This window comes from Cebidichthys violaceus, unplaced genomic scaffold, assembly GCF_023349555.1.
Source record: "Cebidichthys violaceus isolate CVI_PGR_0920_01 unplaced genomic scaffold, fCebVio1.0.p SCAF_10, whole genome shotgun sequence".
Classification (NCBI taxonomy): domain Eukaryota; kingdom Metazoa; phylum Chordata; class Actinopteri; order Perciformes; family Stichaeidae; genus Cebidichthys; species Cebidichthys violaceus.
In genome coordinates, this window is record NW_027176263.1 from 5,579,952 (window position 1) to 5,601,542 (window position 21,591).

The 21,591-nt window shown below is 41.7% G+C and overlaps 1 protein-coding gene across 1 annotated transcript; it reads right to left on the reverse strand.

Moving 5' to 3' along the window:
* Positions 1-826: 826 nt before the first annotated feature.
* On the reverse strand, positions 827-21,109 carry stox1 (storkhead box 1). The gene is made up of 4 exons (XM_068722158.1): positions 20,677-21,109; positions 5,714-5,866; positions 2,046-4,725; positions 827-1,385 (listed from the first exon to the last, which is right to left on the reverse strand). The coding sequence occupies exons 1-4, from the start codon at positions 21,005-21,007 to the stop codon at positions 1,232-1,234; spliced, it is 3,318 nt and encodes a 1,105-aa protein (XP_068578259.1). The 5' UTR covers positions 21,008-21,109; the 3' UTR covers positions 827-1,231.
* Positions 21,110-21,591: the final 482 nt, after the last annotated feature.

Sequence of the window (21,591 nt, forward strand, 5' to 3'; positions counted from 1 at the left end):
ACATTACGTCCCTGATATTTACACTAGAGATAGCACTGTAACACGCTTTCTTTAAGCTGATGCAATTGTCCAGGGATCTCCCACCAACAGAAAGTAATTTAAATTGATGTTATTAATAGTTATTGTACACAGTTACTAAACTGGGTAAGCTTTACAAATATATTTATTTTAATGAAACTGGCAGTTTTATTCAGTGATATAATTAAACTAAATTAAAACATTTACATCAAGTCAACAATTGGATAAAAGTATTATTGGGCCAACAACAATATTGCTTTCTGATAATAAAGCTACTGTGGCCCTAAAAGCTCAAAGCGCTGCAAGTTTTAACATGAAATTGAAAAAAACATCTTCACCAATTTACACGCACATCATTCAGATGTTATAGTCAAAAGCAAAAAGTTAACGGCTAAGTCGAAAGCAGATATCTGCAAAAAAAATCTTAATCACTTAATCACTTTGCGTTAAAATGAGCCAACAAAAACGTACAGTTTAGTTGATTTTGCATCACCGCTGATGGGTAGTCAGTGACTTCATGAGCCATCCTGGCCATTGTGACCTTCTTGCAGGGCTTTTTCTAAACGCTGCGCATGTGTTGTCAAATTGGTGAAGATGTCTCTTAATTTTTTTAAGCTGAGTCTATTTGCACCCGTTTTCTTAATTTGCAGTGTGTATAACTCTCACGGGCACCGTATAATAATTATATTGCTTAATTTGTTGCAGGTACTCCTCTTCTGTTGATATTAAATGTTTTATAGGGAGTAATAACATGACACAAGAGAAAACCTTAGTTGACATATACAATTTTATTTGTGATAATTGCTATATGACAAGAGAAAAAAAGGAAACTAGGAGATGCTATTGCTGCTGTGAACACTTTAACTAATGAGGCATGTAGAGAAGGAAAACTGTACATATACAAAACAATATCAACAAAAAATGCTGTCAATACACCATTCATTTAACGGCACATACATAAAGGAAGTCCATGAATGGATAAATCATAGTGTATTACCTTTTGTATTATTTACAAAAAGATATATATATACTGTACATCTGTACACAGCCCCCTGTTTTAATAGGTATCAATATGTGGAGGTAGGCAACAAAGTGCAAACCTTCCTTATTGGATATGTTTCTGACCTTGCAGTTGTATAGAACTGGAGAGTCCAGCTCACGGTTTTGGCCTTTTTACGCTGAACTACGTGAAGAGATCAGCTTCGGCAGCCTTCTATACGTTCATGACAGGAGTTAGTTGTAGCAGGGAGCTCTGCGCCCGAATGGCGCTGCTCTTTGAATGCAGTTTCTCCAAGTTTTGTAAAAAGCCTCTCCTCTTGAGACCCTCCAGAATGACAGTGTTACTGGAGGCCAGACTGACGCGAGTCCTGTAGGGGGAAAAAGCGGGCATGAGGTTGATATTTTCTATAAATATGCTATTTGAATTAGGTGACGTGCTCATGCACCACATCTGTCCACACATATCAGGGGGCACAGCGAGTTCAGTGAAAGAAAAGAAGTCTTTTCTTCCTCTTTGATTATAACATGAGAATTTAAGTACTGCACAGCAATTACACATAATTATCAAAATGACTCCCTCCTGTCCAAATACTGGATGCTATAATTGGTCACAAGGTGTTTGTTCAGCTTACTTTAAAGGAAAAAACACAAATTGGGAGTAAGGCCAATCACAGACATGTAACCCAGAGGTTAACTAACCTCAGTACAGTGTTTATTTTGCCTGTCTCGAAGCTCCTCCAGAATGTTATAGGACTGAGTCTGGTATGGGCTCACAGTCGGAGAGATAAGACCAGAGCTTAAGGTGTGAAAACTGATAAAAACATTGGCCTAAAGTGGTTCTGGGCTGCAGGATTAGGACCTTTTTTCTCTTCATAAAACCTTTTCATCAGTCTCAGTCTGACTTTCAGTAAGTTCAATGGCTTTGAAAAGATACCCCTGGTCTCAAAGTAAGCTATAATGAAATGGAAACACAATATCACAGTATCTTATTGCAGCTAAAGTGAACAACTTTAAAAAGAGGCACTCACCGAGGAGAATCTATACCACTGTCCCCTGTGATGCTCTGGTTCTCTCCTATTTCCACCACTTCACCAATCTCTGCCCCTCTGGCTCCACTGGGCATGCTCAGAACGCCCCTCTGGGTCTGAGGAACGCCCGTCTCATCAAGCTCATCCGCCTGCACCACCTCCACCTCAGCGGCCCAGTGAGCAGAGTCACCGTCGCCCTCATCAGCCGATTTACGGACAGTCTCTGTGTCTGAATCTATCTCACTGGTCTGGCAGTAGTCAAAGATGCTACCGTCTGCAACTTCAGCTCGTTCGGGACAATCCACATGGCGTCTCTCCACCTGGATCAATGTGTCTCGTCGAGGGCTGGATTCACTTTGGGCCTCTGGCGATCTGGTTCTCTGATGGCGATGATGGAGTCTCCAGCTGGTCTCTCCAGGTCTGGTGGGGCTGAGGGAAGCTTCCCTCTGGGTTGGTGGGGGTATGAGATCTGTGAAAGTGCTGTCCCTTGAATCTTGAATCGAAGCGACTTGTGCTTGGTGAAAGTTGGAATTATAATAGTGACGGCGGGGCCCCTGATATTGCAAATCAGATTCATGGTCATGGTAAACCAACTGGTGGCCATGGTAGTCCGCTACACCTGTACGGTACGCATTTGCAGCATCAATGATCTCCTCCTCATTCAGACACAAGGAGCTGCAGGCATCCTCATCCTCCTGTTCTTCCGCTCTCTGATAGAGCCTATAGTCGTCTTCTATAAAGCCGTCAGTGTCTGTTATTGATGGAGGACTGTCAGCTATCAGCTCTAGCCTTTCTCCCTTGCTCACAGTCCTTTGCTCTCTATTACTAATAGTGACGGGTCTTATCTCCCGTTGTTCCTGGGTGGTTGTAGTTTCACAGGCCTGCTGGTGTGAAGAGAGCTCTGGTCTCTGAGTATCATCCCTTTGTGGGTTGGAGAGTCTGAGGGAGTGTTTCCGCTGTAAAGAAGGCTTGGGCCAGGGCGGAGTTGGGTGATAAGAGTGGTTTAAGACCGTCTCATAGGAATGGGTAGGGAGAATGGCGTTAGTATTTGAGTATTGTTGAGAGAGGCTGTCATCTATAGCTTGGCTGTGGTCTGGTACACCGTTATATTCGGTCTCCTGAAAATGCCCATTTTCGCCTTCTCTCTCCCAGCTCTCCTTGCCGTTTTCCTCCCTCTGATGTCGGATCTTGTCGTCTATCCGAAGCGTACTGCTCTGTGGGTAGGCTGAGCTGTAGTCCGGGGGCAGCTCACTGTTGATCTTGATGTCTGCTTGGAGCAAATGGTCAGCAGTAAGGTCCATCTCATGGACACAGTTGTACCTGTCCTCAGATGTAGGGGATTTCCCTGCATGCTCTCCATCTGCTGCGATCACTTTGACCCGGTGGGGGTCCCAGGATTTGGAGCGGTGAGACGTTCGATCCTTCCTCCCTAGCCCCGAGACCTTGCCCTCCTTCACCTCTCGCCTTCTATGCTCTTTGTTGATGGTGGCAGGAACAATGGGCTCAGCTTCTTTGATTGGATGAGTCTGGAAAGGGTTTTCAATGCGTTTTTTATAAAGAGATTTCCCCTCAACAGCTCCACCTTCTTCCACTTGATCTTGTTCATCAACAGGGATTTCCACTCTGAGCCGAGAAGGGATCAAATCCTCCCCCTCTGGATAATCATCCGCACATATGGGAGCCTTACTCTTAACCCTCTCCTTCTCCTTTTCCTTCTGCTTCTCTCTGGAGGAATGGGCCCTCCTTTTGCTGCGAGAGGTCTTCTGAGCAGATCTTTTGCCTGCCTTAGAGGAGTGATGGTGCCTGGGTTTTGCTAGGATCTCAGTAGACATTCCCTTGTCTACTCCCTTATCGTCTTTATCCAGACCCCTGTCCAACACTCTGTCTACCCCTCTTTCCCTTCTCTCCTCCAGCTTCTTCATTAAGACCGTGTGACGTGTCAAGTTGTCCACAGTCAGTTCAGGGTTGATGCGTTTGATGATGGCATGCTCCAGGTCACGGGGTAAGTTGTTCAGGTCCTCCTCGTCTCTTACCGGCCACTCCTCTGGAGGGAACTGGGCTGAAAATGATGTGTACTCCTTCTTTGGTTTCTCTTTCTTACCTCCATTCCTTCGGAACAAATTGAGACCAAACTTCCTCCCCGGTTTGTTGTCTTTTTCTTTGCGGCCAGTGGCGTTAGTAGTGGCTGTAGTTTTGCTGATCTCACTTGCATGACAATCTGCAGCTGTGGACGTGGACTGATGCTGCACGGTGGGTTTGTGATCCAACGTTCGGGGCCACTTTAAGCTCTTGCCTGTACATTCACTTACGGAGAACGAGACAGAATGCTGGTCTGGGACAGTGGAGGGAGGGACGGTGGCTGTTACAGCAGTGGAGGCGATATTAGTGGATGTTTGCAGAAGGCTGAAGCAGCTGCAAGACTTGCAGTGCGCCACTGGCTGCGTTTGAGTGCTGTCAACACAAGCATCATTGCTCAATAGGTAAGTAATGGGAGGAGGTGAGGGAGGGTCGTCTGCTGAACCAGAAGTCCACCAGCTCTTCTCTCGGACCATGTTGTTGGTGATGAAATAGGTCTGAGGCGTGACGATGAAGTAGCCCTCGCCTGTATGGTAAATTTTGCGCTCTTTGATCAGATTGCCTAGAGCATTGTAGAGGATGTCCTGAGTCGGGATGGTTATCCCTGAGACATATAAAGAGAAAAGAGCGTTAAGGACAAAAGACAAGCAAAGGGACAAATTGTGTGTAATTTGAAAATGATCTAATAATTCCATAAAGCAAAAGTTTGACACACAAAAGATTTTAATTCACTTTCTGGCCGAGAGTTAGATAAAAAGATTGATACCACTCTCATATCAATCCATATACAGTCTGGAGCAGTTTAGCTTAGTTTAAGACAAAGACTGGTAATGGGGAAACAGCTAGCATAGCTCTGTCCTATGGCAACAACATCCACAGAGCACCTCTAAGATCACTAATTAACACAATACAGTATATCTTGCTTGGTGTAAAAACAGAGAAGTTGCAGTTTTACATAGGGTTATGTACAGGACTCAAGAAATGGTCCAGCATTTAACCTCTCTTAAAATGGCGACATGTCATTTTACACTTTGGCTTTTGTGACAAAAAAAACAAGATACATATTTCTATTTAGTGAGCTTTATAGGTGATGGTATGCGGATTTCGTTGTTGAACTGTTGTGAACTATGGTGTATGATGCAATGTTGGAGGGTTACAGCAAACGGAGCTACAAATAAAGCGATGGTGTCCACTCAGATGCTCTTTAGTTGCACTCGGTCTGACAGAACTTTCTGGTACGCTCGAATGGATGGTGGTCGTTATACAATACAACATTTTCAAATAGAAAGCATTTGTTTATGTCTTTAATTAGAGGTCTTTTCAATGATTACTGCTATGACACCCTCCCTGACGACGCTTCAGTGAAACAAATCAATCATCCTTATGTTCTAAGATCGTTTGTCAGCGCATGTGTTATCATGACGATATTTTAACTCTCCTTGCCTGTCTCCAGTCTTTTTGCTAATCTAAGCTAACCAGCTGATGGCAATAGCTAACAGACAGATATAGGAGCGAATACCCTGACAGCGCATTTACCCAAATGTCTAAACATCCCTTTAACAAGCAAGCTGAGGTGATATTTTATGGATTACCTGGGTGGGCTTTGCTCATGTAATTGATAAGTGCTTCCTGGTTGACGGTGATTTGAGAGGAGTTCATATCTGAGATGACTGAGCACAACACCTCAGCCAAGGGAATGAACTGGGACTGGGGGACAGGGGACATCTGCACCGGGGACAGGTCACCTGAAAAACACACACACACACACACACACACACACACACACACACACACACCAGCAGATTATTGAGTGAAACAGGTGGGCCTGTTGCAGTAAACATACACAAACACACCTGGGTTTGAGAGGTCTCCCTCTCTGATTTGTGTTGCCAGTGAAAACAACTCAAAGCACTGAAGTTGCGTTCCTCTCCTAACCACCTTCTAAATCATGACCGATGTGGTCTATTTATGTGAGTTATATGAACCATGCCTGACTGCTTTTGAAATTCCATCAGGACTGGGACAGACCACGGAATTCCATTACTCCCACAGAAATGACCACAGGTCTAACTGCTGGGCTGATCCGATATCATACGGCCCTACACGTCTAGAAGGTGCCCTTAGACAAACATGTTACTGAAAGTGGGAGAGACTAGGAAGAATGACACGGACAGCCTTGGAAACATTTGTCTTACGGCTATAAAAATATTATGAATCATTCTGTATATGTGTACTCCACATCCAAATCCCACCAATCTGCACAACGCTGCAGACTGACAGTGTTCCTCTGACGTGCAAACTGTGGGAGTCCATTAAAGCCACAAGGCTTTCAAATCATAAAACTAAGCTGTTTTTAAAGACAACCAGACATTTTAGAAACATTTCATTTCAGTATCAAAAACAATCAGCAGAGTTTCACACATGGAGAAATGTAATTGAAACAACATGCAGTGGTTAAGTTTCTTCGAGGAAATGTTTTTGTGTGTGTGTGTGTGTGTGTGTGTGTGTGTGTGTGTGTGTGTGTGTGTGTGTGTGTGTGTGTGTGTGTGTGTGTGTGTGTGTGTGTGTGTGCAAAGCCTATAGTGTAGACAGAGAGCAGGAGGTTTAAGATAGTAGTGCCATAAAGACTCTTCTACAACCCGTTAACAGGATAGGACATCAAAACTGAACGTGGACTTTAAACGAGTTGTATCCAAACAATTGGTTATCTTGAAGGTCTCTAATCATCAGTTATAACAGTTATTGTGTTCAGAGAAAAGGAGGAACTAATAACACAAGTATAGGAAAATGTATCTTTTCTTTATTAAACAGAGTTCCTTATTCTACAAGTGACAACTGATTTTTTCCGTTCAACCTGCATCACTGAAAGGAAAGAAGAAGAATTTCTGATAAACGGCGCTGTTACTGGCCTGCATAACATTAGAAATGTTTATTGTCAGATATAAGCCTTTAGGTGGTTAGTTTTAGTCCAAATGTTTGTGTTTAGGTTAAGATTAGATATGGTTGATGTTATGGTTAGGATAAGAATGTGAATGGGGGTTTTGTTTGCTGAGCATCAACAGTGGGTTCCCCAGGAACGCATTACGAACCCCTGAGCGATAATGTAAAAGAGAAAATGATAACATTTTATATTTAAGAAACAGTTATTTCTTTGACAAAGCTTATTATGGTTTGAAATACTGACACAGATGTCTGCCTTTTTGACTAATTCTCTACAAAAACATACTACATACAGAACACAAAGAGTGATGTTTACTAATGAGAAGTGAGCTCAATGAAAGCACCAAAACAAACCAGATCCCTCTGCTGATGAATGATTAGCATCTGGGTTGGGTTAACACAAACTCCCTTCATATGAAGAGCAGACACAAGGGCATGGACATAACCTTACCCACGGGACTGGAAAATTGGTTTTGGTTAATCAGCTACACCTAAAAGGAGCATAATGGGTGAAAGAAGAGAGATGACACAAACAGTCCTCATCTGCTGTATTTTATTTACCATCAAGAGGATCTAATTCAACTTAAGTGCAAGCACAAGTCAAAAAATGCCACACACGTAACTTGAATTCCACTATATAGCCAGTTCGGACTCTAAATTGTTTTTGTTTTCCCCATGCGATTTCAGGTTTCCAGTTGTGCTGACAACAACACTTTGTGTATACATGTGTGAATTAGGCTTAAACATATGGAGCGTGTGACTGTGAGTGATTCTCCCATCAACCCCCACTTGACGTAAACTAAACATTTACAACCCTCACACTTGAACCACTTATGTCCAAGGCAAGGGAAACAAACAACTGATCAAATATCTGCCATGGTAAAGAATGACAGAACACGTACTTACCAAACACATACAGCACTTCTTTGGTGTGGCACACACAGTGTAACAAAAAGGTTTTGGGTAAGATGCCTGAAATAAGGTCTGTGGTTAAACAAGTTTATGAAACTTTAAGGTTTTGTTCTAAGATATAAAATAAGTCAGTAAATACTCCTCTCATGAATTTGGAAGATTTTGCATGCCTTAAAATATACGATTGCTCACAAGTAGCTAAATAAGACTACTAAACGTCATCACACCGACTCGTCCACCTTCACTGCCTCATTGTACTCGCAATCATGTAACCCAGCTGTAGTTTGTTTATAACCTAACATTAGCTTTTTACTTCTGCCGATTGCATTTACACTTCAACAATCATTAAAGTGGTGTTCATTTGTGAAGATTATCTTTCGGAGCTAATCCAAAAATCCAATTGACATTTTGTCGAGGGAACCTGTGCGATGCACAGGGAATATTCTAATCAAGCTGCTACTCAATCAGTGTTTTACTTAAGTTGAAAAAGTTGTATCCTCAGTAAGGACTATGTCAAGCAAAGTCAGTAAAAAAAAACAATTAATCGGCACAGTGAGCTCACTTAATGCTCATAAGTCTCACAGACAGGGGTCTTTCTTTGTAAAACTGATCCTATGACACACGGTTGGACTGTAAAAAACAAGCCATCTGGTATCCCCCGGCTCCGACAGAAGACGTTAATCTGACTAAACCTCAGAGCGGATATCTCAATAGCAGTCTCCCTGGGCAGTGAATTAGTGCTGCTGACTTAGCTACTCATTGTTGTTAACTTCCTATAGGAATGTCTGGCAGGCTGTCCACATAGCAACCGCTTATACCCACCGTCAACAGTCAAAAGGACATGATAGGGTCAGAGGAGGGGGGGTAGATAATTAATCACAGGGAATCAATTAAGTAATCACTACCTCTTTAAAGTGACTTCCTAGATATCTTTGCCCAGATGCAGTTTTGGTAAACAGAGTGTTGTCCTCTCTGACTATGTCCTGGTTCAGAAGGATATCCTGTCGGACACCTGCTAATATGACTTATACTCTAAATGGAGTTAATGGAGCAACAGCATGTTCCTCACATGCCGTTAAATTAATTATGGTCTGATAGCAGCAAGAGAACAGAAAAGTGAGACTGACAGTGTAGGTGTTAGACAGAAGGAAAAAAATACACCTACAGCAGTTTCTTTGTGTAATGCAAGGATGGGCCCAGCAGAGAACTAGTGTTTATTGAGTCTAACATTAGCAGGCGTGACAGCTCACCGTTGTAACTATCGTCTCTCCGGGGGGAACAGACTTCTGTTTTCCTGTAATCTAAGACCGGGCCACCGACATTACACTCATTGTCATACACAGCATGAATACCCTGCTGGTGGCCATAGCAACAAAACCCTGCTCGGCAGTCAAACAGAAGACGAGACTAAACCAACTTAAAATGGGCAGCAGTTCAATGAAACCACTTAAAGGGGCATTCCACCAATTTTACATGTCACAGTCTGTTCCCTCTTAATGGTTAGCCCTTTTGCACATTAAGAAAGTCAGTCTGTCATAAAACTGTTGAAGTATAAGACTGTGAAGATATTTTTTTAGAAAGACTACACACCCTAAAAGTTGTGGCAGTGAAGTCTCTCTCTGAAGTGACAATGCCTCTGTGTTTCCGGACGTACTCATTGGATCAACGGGTCTTAAGTGCTCTTTTGCTTCCCGGCTGACAAAAAGACCAGAAGTCGCTGGATAGAACACATCAGGTAAGTTAATATTTGGGTGTGTAACATAGCTACGTTTCCTAGATAACTAGTGTTGGTGACGTATATTGTGACTCAAAAGAGATGTAGTTCACTGAGCAGCAGCAAACAAAACTAAAAGATGCAAAATTATCTTTGAATTGTGCCAGGAATTAGACATGTGATGTCAATTTCAAACGGGATAAAAAAATTATTTGTCTCTCGACGTTGACTACCGCTATATTATTTGTAAAATAAGGTTCTGTAGGGAACACTGGTAGAGGAGGTACTTCACCTCTCTATGATCAGCTTTTCACTCTGCCTTTGGCTTCTGACGTGGTCGACAATGCGTCAAACAAACTAGTTTTTTTTCCGAGCTTAACCTAACTGCAATGAAAGAGGCCATTGCCTTGCATTATAGGATCTGATGTTTATGGAGCTTAATCCACACTTGGGACTAAAAGTCAGGATTTCTCAGCCTCTGCTGAGCAGATTGTTTCTTGCATGTCCACAAATGTTATGAAAGCACAATACTAAACTGCTGGAGTAAAGCAATCCCTTGTGACCTACCATCACAGGCATTACAACTCAGAGAGGAAATATGTTTTTTTCCCATTCAGGGTTGTTTCATTTAAATCATCATATCAATGAGTATAGATATTATTTTTTATATTATTTTTTTATCCCATATGTCATCCCATAACCTCCAAAATTGAATCCAAAGTATCTCAGTGAGAACCAATGGCCTTATGCATACTTCACATGCCAATTTTGATTAAAAGAGAGCATTGCAACTCTATATAACAAGTCTGATATTCTACTTTAATGGCATTCACCATAACATTAAAATAAAGTGACAAAGCCCACACTACGCTTTCTGCTCCATGTAGAGTGAAAAACGTGCATTTTCTTTCAATGTCGTATACTCGTGAGAATAAGTTGCTGCCTGGGAGATGAAAATGAGAAATGCCTGAAGTTGACTGCTCAGATTGTGGAGATGATTGACAGAGACCTTCTCTCTTCGATCCCCGCTGAGATCCCTTTGGCTGCTGACACTGATCAATGCCACATGTGTTCACATGGCTCCGTTGTTAGCTGGCCACATGAGTCCCATTTCATACGTGATTGCATTACCTCCAGTCTCTTGGAAGAAAATACTAACACACCACACCATACAGAACCCACTGTAGACCTTCCATTAGCTGCACCCTGCTGCTCCGAGTGGGAAGATCATTCAAAGCATCTACATATTGTGACAGATATGGTTTAAACTATATTCATGCCTTGATGGGAGACCAGGCGCAAAAGCAAGAAAGAAGGTTGCACAACTTGTGACTGAATCTCATCCTTGACCTTTCACCTTCATGCTATCACAGGTCAAACCTAACTGAAACATCAGGCTCGTTGCCACAATCCCCCACTCCATGGCCTTTCCTGAAACACACACACACCATCTTATCTCATCCTGGTATCGTCTAATCTTAGAGCCCCAGTAAGCAAACAGGCTAATCTTTCTCCCCCTCATTAAGGACACACTGCATGGCATTCAACATGAACTTGAGGCCTGCCCAAACTGCAAAAACCCCCTGTCTCCCATCGACTGAGACCTCGTGAGGAACACGCTTCAGTGAATTTACAGTTAAGTCTCTGGTGAGACAATGTCAAACATTCATACGGTCAGATTTAAAGTAATGGGAAGAGATGCCAACTGTAATTTATGTTGTGACTGCCTCCCAGTCCCACGACCGCTTTGCTTTGTTTCGGGTTTCTTGGTCTAACAGGCCTCCGCAACCCCAGCCTCCCCTTCTCGAGTGTGTGTGTGTGTGTGTGTGTGTGTGTGCATCACACTTTTTAAAAGTGCTTTACGAGTTTGTGTCTCTCACTCCCATAGAACACACAGAAGTGGGCGTTGCCGTTAAATGGCCCAATAAACTGAGTGAAAAGATCCCTTCAGAGTACAATCACAGCCCGAACGTCCCAACAACCAAACCTGGCCAAGTCTAACAACATGCTCTCTCCTGTCCTTCCACTCTGAACACACTTGGACAAACACTGTATGGCCATCAACATGATATCAAAATGTTTGAAATAAACATCTTTGGTACCGTTTAAATACTGGACATGGCTTTCCTATAAATGTCGCCACCGTCCCACTTAAAAACACATCACTATCAGTAAAATGGACAGACTGAGCCACTGATCATTTTACAGCTTTTTTTATTGATTCACAACAATAAAACCAACATTTCTGCCCAGACTTGCAGGCATTAGGTAAATGTTCAATCTGACCCACTGACAGTCAGTATCTCAGAGTACTTGTGTTTAAATATTAAGTGAAGCATTGAAGTAAGAGAAAAAGAGGAAAATTTGGACTGTGCCCTCTTTGCAATCAGTGTTTGAGAAAATGTCTTTGTTGGCAAATTGACTACAACCTAGAGAACCGTCGGCATTATTTAACCTAATTTAAACCTAGTTATTGGGATATTAACACTAACTTTTAAGAGCTGCATCTAAACTGAACCGTGGTCATTATTCTGCAGAGAAACACATAAGATGAAAAGTCAAAACACCATGACTAAAGAGGATTCATGAGCTACAACTTTGAGCGATGAGGAGAAACAGTCAGGCTTTGTGTTGACTCACATCACCATAGAAACCTTTACTCTGGCAGCAAACTGCCACATGCAATACAAAGAAAAAGAAAAGGAAGAACCAGCAGCAGGAGTGTAATATGGGTTTCTATTATCCAGTTAGAGCCTTGGGACTCACTTTGCCAAACCAACCCTTTGACATTTAACATATGTTGGCAAGACAGCATAAACAGGCTGTGACTAAGCATCGCAAACCAGCATTCACAGAACTTTAGTACCTCACATAGTTAGTCACCACAGATCTTGGATGAAAATCCCTGCAGCTGTAATGACATTAAATAATGTTCTTACCATCTGATTCCCGGTGAGAACAATTTGACTAGCAGCTCATGCCGAAAAAATTAAATCACCTGGTACTGAACTAGTGTGCAAAAACCCTGTGATCATGTTCTTGTGAAAAAGGAAATACACCTGAGCAGGTGTTTAACAGAAGGCCTGTATTTTATAGCACAGCGCAAAGTGCTCTGTGTAACATGATACCAAGACATGGTAGTGCCAGCAGACAGGATTTAAACCACAACGCTTTATTTTCCCATCTTTTTACATCATACTTGATGGGTCACCACCCGACATATCTGGCTCTCGTCTGCTCGTGAACATGAACATCACCCCACAGTCTGCCTGTGTCGTTTCTGCCAGAAGGCTGGAGAGTCAAAGCACTTCTAAAGGGCACCACATCACCTTTTCTTTGTTCTTTAAGGTCCATGTTTTTCACATTTCTGTATAGAAACTATATCCACTTCCTCTGCCTCCCCTCGTGCCAGATTTGTCCCAATCTCCCGAGTAACTACTTCATCTCAGCTTGATTCTAGATATAATGGATTTGAGGCTGAGCCTAACACTTCATCTTAATAGCAGACGCTCAGTTTTAGGGATACTCCAGAGATTAGTGCTATGGGACTTGCAGAAAGATTAAGGACAAATGGTCAAAATGATTTCCACAGAGGTGGTGATATCCTGACTTTTAGAGCCTTGTACAAAAATACCTTGCATGACATCACAAGGGTTACTTTTTCAGACTTTGAAGAGTTCATTCAGAGCAATAGAAATTATTTAATTGTCATCAAATAGATTTTCCAGTGTTTTTTTGTTTTTGAACAAAAACATAGCTAATTTTAATTTAAGTCATTAAAATGAAAACTTGAATGAATTTCTTTAAAATTATAATTTTAGCTCAAAACCTGAATATCAATATTATTTGGGATCTCTCGCATCCCTGGTGCTCCTGGTATTCTGGTTGTTCCCTCTTTCAAAACTGAATCTATTATTATGGGTGATCTTAATCCTGATTAGTTATTGATTAATGCAGACTTTTTTACCAAAATGCGTACCAATCTTAATTTACTACAGATGATAATGGACCATGACCACACTGGAGGACTTAAAACTGATTTGACTTTGGTGTTATGATAATTACCCTAATACCTGCATTACACCAAATTAATGAAAGTCAAAATAGTTTAGTTAGTTTAGTTTAGAAAAAAAATTCACTGTATAAGCTTTTCTGCTAAATGTGACAGATTGGAAGCGTTTAAGGCGAGATGGGTATACTGACATTAAATCACTTTGTAATTTATTTTAATTCTAAAAACAGATAAAAGATCCAGTGCGTGCATGATCTGTTTTATTCAAGACAAGAGAAAAGTTTGTGATTTGGCCAGATGTTATGCTGACCACTGTGACTGGCTTGCATTCAAAGTAAATACATTTCCTCAATGAAGAATGCTAAATCATCAATGTAATTTATTACTCCTGCACACACTGAATAAATTGTGTCAGGCCATAAATTCTACCAGGAAGCAAAGTGGCATTTTAATACCTAATTTAAATAGACAGATCAGTACATCGTGAAAATAATATTTTATCCACTGAGGGGCATGGATGACCGTTCATGTTCTCCAACTGCCCGAAGTACGGAGTAAAAGTTAAATCGAGAACAATCCATCTCCAAAATACCTAAAAACCAACACAATTTTGTTCTGTTTCCTGATCCTCTATTAGAAATTGATTCAGTCAATAATTCTCTGATGTTAATCAGAGTTTTGGGCTCTGATTCAGTCATGTGTTGCTGGTTTCAACTATCTTGCTGACTGATATGGGTATAAAAAATGTACCTGTATTTAGCACATGTGTGTACAGAAGTTGTTCTCGAAGGTTCAATATTAGGCCCCGTTTTGTTCACTATACTGTTACCAGTCACTTTCTTGCATTTAAGTTATGATAAAAAACTAAATTGTGCTTGAGCATTTAATTCTACACTAAGCACATTAATAGTTTCTAGTTTCCCCAGTTTTGTTTCAAAGATCCAAGTATTTTAACCCCACTCTACCCATGTGGCTTTTCACCACTGACACAAAAACACACACACACACACACACACACACACACACACACACACACACACACACACACACACACACACACACACACACACACACACACACACACACACACACACACACACACACACACACACACACATAGAGGGTTTCCAGCACCCGTTAAAATCAAGAGGGAAGGCAGTCATTGGTTGCAGATGAAACCTATTTCCTCTTATTTAACCGAACTCGAGGTGCAGCAGATTCCTGTGTTTGTTATCCCAGTATTTAGAGCAGAGCTCCTGTCCAGTGTCTGCCATATGATCAATCGCTTTTTAATGCCCTGCAACTGGTCAGCACACAGCTCATTGAAAGTATCTTTCACTCCTGAAATAGAAAAACACAGCACTTTGCTATCACAGACCCTATGTTAGCATTCCATTGCATTTATCAATGCTAAATGAAGCAAAGAAAACATCCTGTCAGGAAACTGAAGAGTAATAGTAACACCAAATTTAATGCAATATGGCCTTACTTCTGTGTCGACCCATTTGTCTGACCAGAGAGTGAATGATGATAAATCCCAAAAGGGAAACTCAAGCGGCCGCTGACAGGGCGTGCAAGCTGAGGGATACAGAGGAACTCCTCCACTGTTGTTGTTGGCTTCGCTCCACACCGCCGCTACGGGTGAGCCCACAATCTGGGTCGATAAAGAGGCCGATATGCCTGATTCACACCAGGGGTGAGCTTCCTGCTCGATGGGAAAGGATGTAGCTGACAAATGATGTGCTGAGAGGCACGCACACACACGAATCGTCTCACACATGTGTGGGCACTGTGGACGCCTGAGAACAGAGGTCAAGGTATCCTCATATAGTATCTCATATCTTCTTTACTAAACCATCTTTTACAAGTGCAGAAAATAGAAAGACTTCTTAGATTAATGCAGAGACATACTCTTGGCAGTGGCACAGGGAAAGATAATACAAGTGATTCTTGTATTATAACACTGCAGCCTAATCAACTCATACCAACAATGCAATTTGAAAAGCAATTTAAAACTTCAACAAAGTTGCACAAGTCACAGAGGCTGCTTTTCTTTAAATTACATGGAGTCAAAACCTTTCATGTTACAATTTAATTAATCTCCAGTCAACTGTTTATTTAGCATCAATAAAATTAGATGTTCTTTGATCTACCAACCAACAACAAGACATAAGAACCTCAGTTGGTATAGTAGTAGATTGGGTTTATGGTTTCCAAGAACCTTTCACCTCTGTTCTTGCAGGAAAAAGATTGAACCAAACGCTGTCATAATACAAACTCTTCATCATTTTGAGCCTGAAAAACAGCAGCATATATTTTGTGTAACAGCTTAATGTCATACTATTAGTGTCGAGGGAGCCGGAGAGTGATTATCTTTAATCATTATTATTATTACTGAGAGCAGCTCAGACGGTAATGTACCCCAGAGGGCACTCATACAGTTGCCACAGGGCACAAGGAAAGTTCAACCATCTCAACTAAAATACAGAAATTGCAAATTAATTAAAATATATCCCCATTTGAATGGATAGGAAAATAAACAGCCGAATGGTTTTACAAATTGATATGCCATTCCTTAGCAATTTTCTCAAGTACCAATAAGAGTATGAAAACAGTTAGCAAGTGAGCAGAGAAGTTCAAAGAAGTTACATTAGCTAAAAGTAATGGATACATGACTGACAATGTTAAAAGTGAATAATGATAATAATAATTTAATAAGTAAAACAATTAAAATAGTTAAAAATATTGAAAAAACACCCGCTTTTGTTGCTCTGGTATTAGTAGTATATGCTAACTTTACCAAATCAACCTAAACAAACGATTCAATAGTATGAACAAAAATACAGTAACTATATACGCTAATATATAATCAACAGGGTTAAACAACATCCAGTTTATATTGAAAAATGACAAGTCAGGCAAAGAAAGTTAGGAACCACTGAAACCACTAACAGAAGCTGAACGGACCAGTGAGTGAAGAACACCTGGATACTGTATTGATGTTTGTTTGCCTTCGAACAAACCCTCTGAAGCCGGCTGCCCTCAAGGTGGCTTGTTAGCAAGGAGGTTGTAACCTTTGACCTGTGCTGCTTAGTTAGGACAGGGTGGGCCATTTAAAGCTGGTAAGGGGGTGTCATGGTTAATAAGGTAACATCTGGAAGAGTTATGACCATTAGTGAAGCGCTCTGAGACTTTGACAAAATACCCTCATGAAAGAAGACACCCCCCCTGCATGAAAATAAAAACACTTTCAAGTGAGAAGTAAAGAGCAGAAATGAGGCTCTCGAGCCGACGAACTCAGGAAATGATCTAAAGAGTAAATGAAGCATTTCAGGAATGCTTCACCACCTCATAGTATGACGGGTTAAATGAAACATACCATTTAAAAAGAAAACTTTGCTTAAAAGTGTGTTCTACAAAGGCCAAAACAAAAAGTGTTTTCTATGGCGAAAGTGAGAGGCTTGTCTCATTCAAGTCCATGTTCCAAGAGGACGAGGACAGTTTACGGAGCTATATGTAGTGAGGATACAGGAGACCTCATTACACCACTGGCTCACTCTATATAAATGTTTCAGCTCATCCTGCTGCGGCGACAATAGCAGGACTAAATAATGCAGAACCGGCTAACAGTCATTGTGCAGCCTCTGGTTTCAACGGGAGAGTCTGGATAGTTTTTTCAGAACGAATTTAGTCTTTTAGGGAATTATGAGGTTTTTTTTAAGACTGTTGATTTGGGCATTTTCATACACAGTAACACTTCAGTGAATAGTTTTAAATTAGATAATAAGATCAATAGCGCTCTCATGCGTTTGTTAACTATGGAGCTAGAGCCAACAGGCGATTAATCTAGCTTAACATAAAGACTGAACAGCTAGCCTTCCTGGATCTTGCCAAAGCTAAAAAACCATGTCAACCAGCACCGCTAAATTTTGTTTCCTGCCTCCAGTCTCTATGCTAAACTATCTTATCATCTCAGTTTCATAGTTAATGCTTCGACATGAGACTGGTATAAATCTTTTAACGCTTGACAAGATAGTGAACAAGCACTATATAAGCCCAAAACATAGAACAATTCCTTTAGGCAACATGCTGATTATTGCAACACGAAAACCATCTTAACTGGATAAGAAAATAAATTAAAGTAAATTTGACCAATTTGACAGAACTGGATTACTCGTCAATCATTTTGATAAATGTGGCATCTAGACATTGTAGGTTGATTTCTATTGGGGTTTTTATTCTGTACATGCAGTAAAAAAGGAGTGAGCTGGATAAAATGCATTGTGTCGGTGAGCAAACAGCAGCACCACGAACTGTGGTGAAAAGTTTAATTTAGTTACATTTATTAAGGCACAACACCAACAAACTATTTTCTCCCATTTTCCTTGTCATATTGTGTGTTACCTGTAGGATACCACATCCTGATAATTAAAGAATGATCAAGTAAGCTCAAACAGGTTTACTGTCAACCATATCTAAATCTGATTGTTAACAGCATCCAGGTTACAGTGTAAATATAAACATATAAAATGTCAAAACTCTTAGCAAGTAAAAGAAAACTACTGATCATTGATGAAATGACTGTGCTGGAACGCTGGTATTATTCTGTAAACAGCTGTTCAAAGGAAGAAAATGGATGAAGAGATAATTTAAAGTAAAGAATGAGAAACACGTTGATGAGTTGAAGCAGAGAGGTCAACACCAGTACCAGTGGGGCCCATTCCCACTAGGATAACAACGAAGCCTGTTCATACTAACTCCTCACCCTGTTTACCTCGGCCTAACCTCACCACCATCCCCTCCCTCCATCAACCCTCCCCACCTCCCGCACACCTCCTTTTCTGCATATTCTCCCCTCAGCAGAGGCCCGGAAGAACAATCTGTCTTCACTCAAGCTATTAGCACTGATAACCAGAGAGGACCAATGAGGAAGTAGCTCAAATTAATCAAAGTGTATTGTTTGTCTGGAAGCTTTGTGTCACTTCAATGTCTCTCTATTTAAAAGCAACTTAAGACTACATCTGGTTCATTTTAGCTAAACATCTTCTAAACTAGCTCCTTGACTTCCCTTTAAAAAAACCTGCTCACATCAGTAAAGTCACGTCTCAACCTTGCTCTGACCTGGGAAAGGAAATAGGGCTGTTAGAAATTCAATGTAGCCTATAACTCATAACATTTCTGTTTTCTTCCTGACATATTTATATCAGGACAATGTCATGGCCTCAAGTCCATGCCTGATATCAATCTAGGAGTCTGACTTCCACAGTCTCTCACTGACCATGAAACGAAGGGACATTAATCCTGAGTAACAGAGAAGCAGCGGTGGTCGGCAGCCAGTCGCACAGTGATTCACTGCTGACCAATTCTCAGGGAGGAGGCAGTAAAGCAGACTCTGACAGCCGGCCAGCGCTAATTTCCATACAAATTGCTGCGGTGTGAGGCGAAGGATTTGTTAAGGAGGAGTAGGAGGTAACATGTCCACACACAGACGTGTTTGCTTACAAGTTTCTGGTGTGAAACTCAAACACGAGGAGTCTTTTGAGGTATCAACGCCTGCCTTGCATCCGACTGTGAGCTCATGCATGTCTGTGTGCAGCTTTGTGCTGACACTGTGCATAGCAATAAGCTCAGCATCACCTTTGGCTCATATGGTGTTTGTTTGTGAAAGTGTCCCACAGTAGGATGGCATGTCGGCCTTCACCTCCCCCTCCTCTGCCGCTTCACGCCCTCCCGGGTCTCCCCTTGTGTGGTCTCGTCCTCCCCTTCACATCACATTCCTCCCTCTACTTGTCCGTGCACTGCTCGATCTAGCAGAGCTGACGTATTGACACAAAGTCAGCAGGTAGACAGCGGCATCCAGACAAAGTAAAACTCAAACACAGATACACATTATTGGAAAGACAGACCCTGAAACAGAAGCAAAGACAGGTGGAACAAATGGGGTGCCAATGGGTATGTTGCTGGGACCATGTTTCAAAAACCAAAAGGAACCTGCTGCAGCTCAACTATCCTCCCAACATTTGGAAAACCTCCCTCTAACACTATTTTTGGAGTGGTAAAAGATTTCCATTCACTGTTTTTGTGCAGCTATATGCTGCTTTAAAATACATCTGAGGACAGGAGCCCAAAGAAGGGGGGCAATTAGAAGTAATTATATGGTATGCAGAGCTTTGTTAACAAGCGTTGGTAAATATATCACTGTGTCGATAACAATGGGAGGCTGATTAGTAGCGCAATCCTCTCAAACCCACCAGACCATTGAGAGAGAGATGAGAGATTTAAGGAATATCATCTCTCAGGTAATAAACACCTGCAGTGTTGAAAATGATTTTCACTGCTCATCGCAGCAAAATGTGGTGTTTTAAAATTATACCCACAAGGAGTTTTGGATAAGAAGAATGGAGAAGAATCAGGTAGGCTGAATATGAGGGGGAAAAGATATAAGTCTTTGTTTTGAGAGGGAGTTTGATGCCTCTGCACATTGCAACATCCAAGAAACAAGTGACAAAATGAGGCTCATAATTATCCAAACCTTGAGTTAGATATCAGACACACTAAAATGTAACTACTGTTGACTCCATGAACAGAACAACTTTTGGGTTAATACTTTTGACATCAGACTGAATGGAGTTTAGAAAAAAATGGTCTGAAAACCCAGAAAAGGAGGAAAGGTGTTAAACCCTGCCAGCTCCATGTTGTTCAGAGTTTATGGCTTTCACACATTTCCCTCTCTGTGGTAAACAACTGTTGCTGGCTGTGTGACTCTACAGTGTCCCCTAAAAGAAAAAAACACATTATGCTCCTGCATGACTGAGGTAGCTGTTCACCTTGGTGTTTTTATTTCCACCTGTAATACTGCTGTTTGCATATATTTGCATTGCGGCCTGCTTCGTTCGGACAGTTGTGTTACTATCAGTGTTTGCTTCATATTATGTTATCTTTGGTGAGAGTTCATTGACAGGGTTGATGTTACATACCGACAGCTTTAATGATAAATCCCTTTGGTGACCTCAGAGCTCTGCGCATCCATGCTTCTCTCAGCACCTCCAAGTTGTTTGCATTCCCTTGAACGAAAAGCACCAAGTTTTCCATCCATCCCTGAAAGTACACTTCAGCTATGGCCTTAACGAGTCTCTTATTCCAGGAACTGCGCAAATTTTGCGCTTTAAAGTCCGCAAAAACTTCCTGTCCACTTGTAATATTGGCAGTGAGCTTTCCTCCGCCGGCGCGCAAACTCTCCTCGTCCGGACCGAAGACTACGGCGAGCGAAGCGGCGGAGAGCTGGACAAGCCGCTGCTGGTGAGACATTTCTAACGCCTTTTATCGGCTCCAGAGGGAACCTACCATGCTAGAAATGACGACGCGCTTATTAAAAGACAGTTCTTCTCTTTCAAAATCCAAATAAACGCCGTGTTTTGCCACGCATTCCTCCAGTGAGCGTCTGAATCCTGCAGCGAGTGAACGGGAGGCGCAGCGGACGTCCGACTGGTTTCTCTCGGCTTCCAGGGAAACCAATGACGGCGGCTGAGAGGAGGAGCGCTTATCAGCCTGCTGTCGGGTCACACAGGTAGACCAGACCTCCCACTGACTGCTCACCGGTGCGTGAGTGCATGCGTGTGTTTGTGTGTGTGTGCGTGTGTGTGTGTGTGTGTGTGTGTGTGTGTGTGTGTGTGTGTGTGTGTGTGTGTGTGTGTTATTCAGGAACCTGCCGGGCAGGTGCTGTTCCATTAATGGCATGTTTTGATTTTGAATGTCCTTATTTAGTTTTTTGTTGTTGTTGTTTTTTTTGCTTATTGCTTTGATCCAATCTTTTAGCTATCATCATCTGCCATAAAGATCTCACTTAACTAAAAGTGATGTTTCTAAAAACACGACTTAATGATACAAGTAAA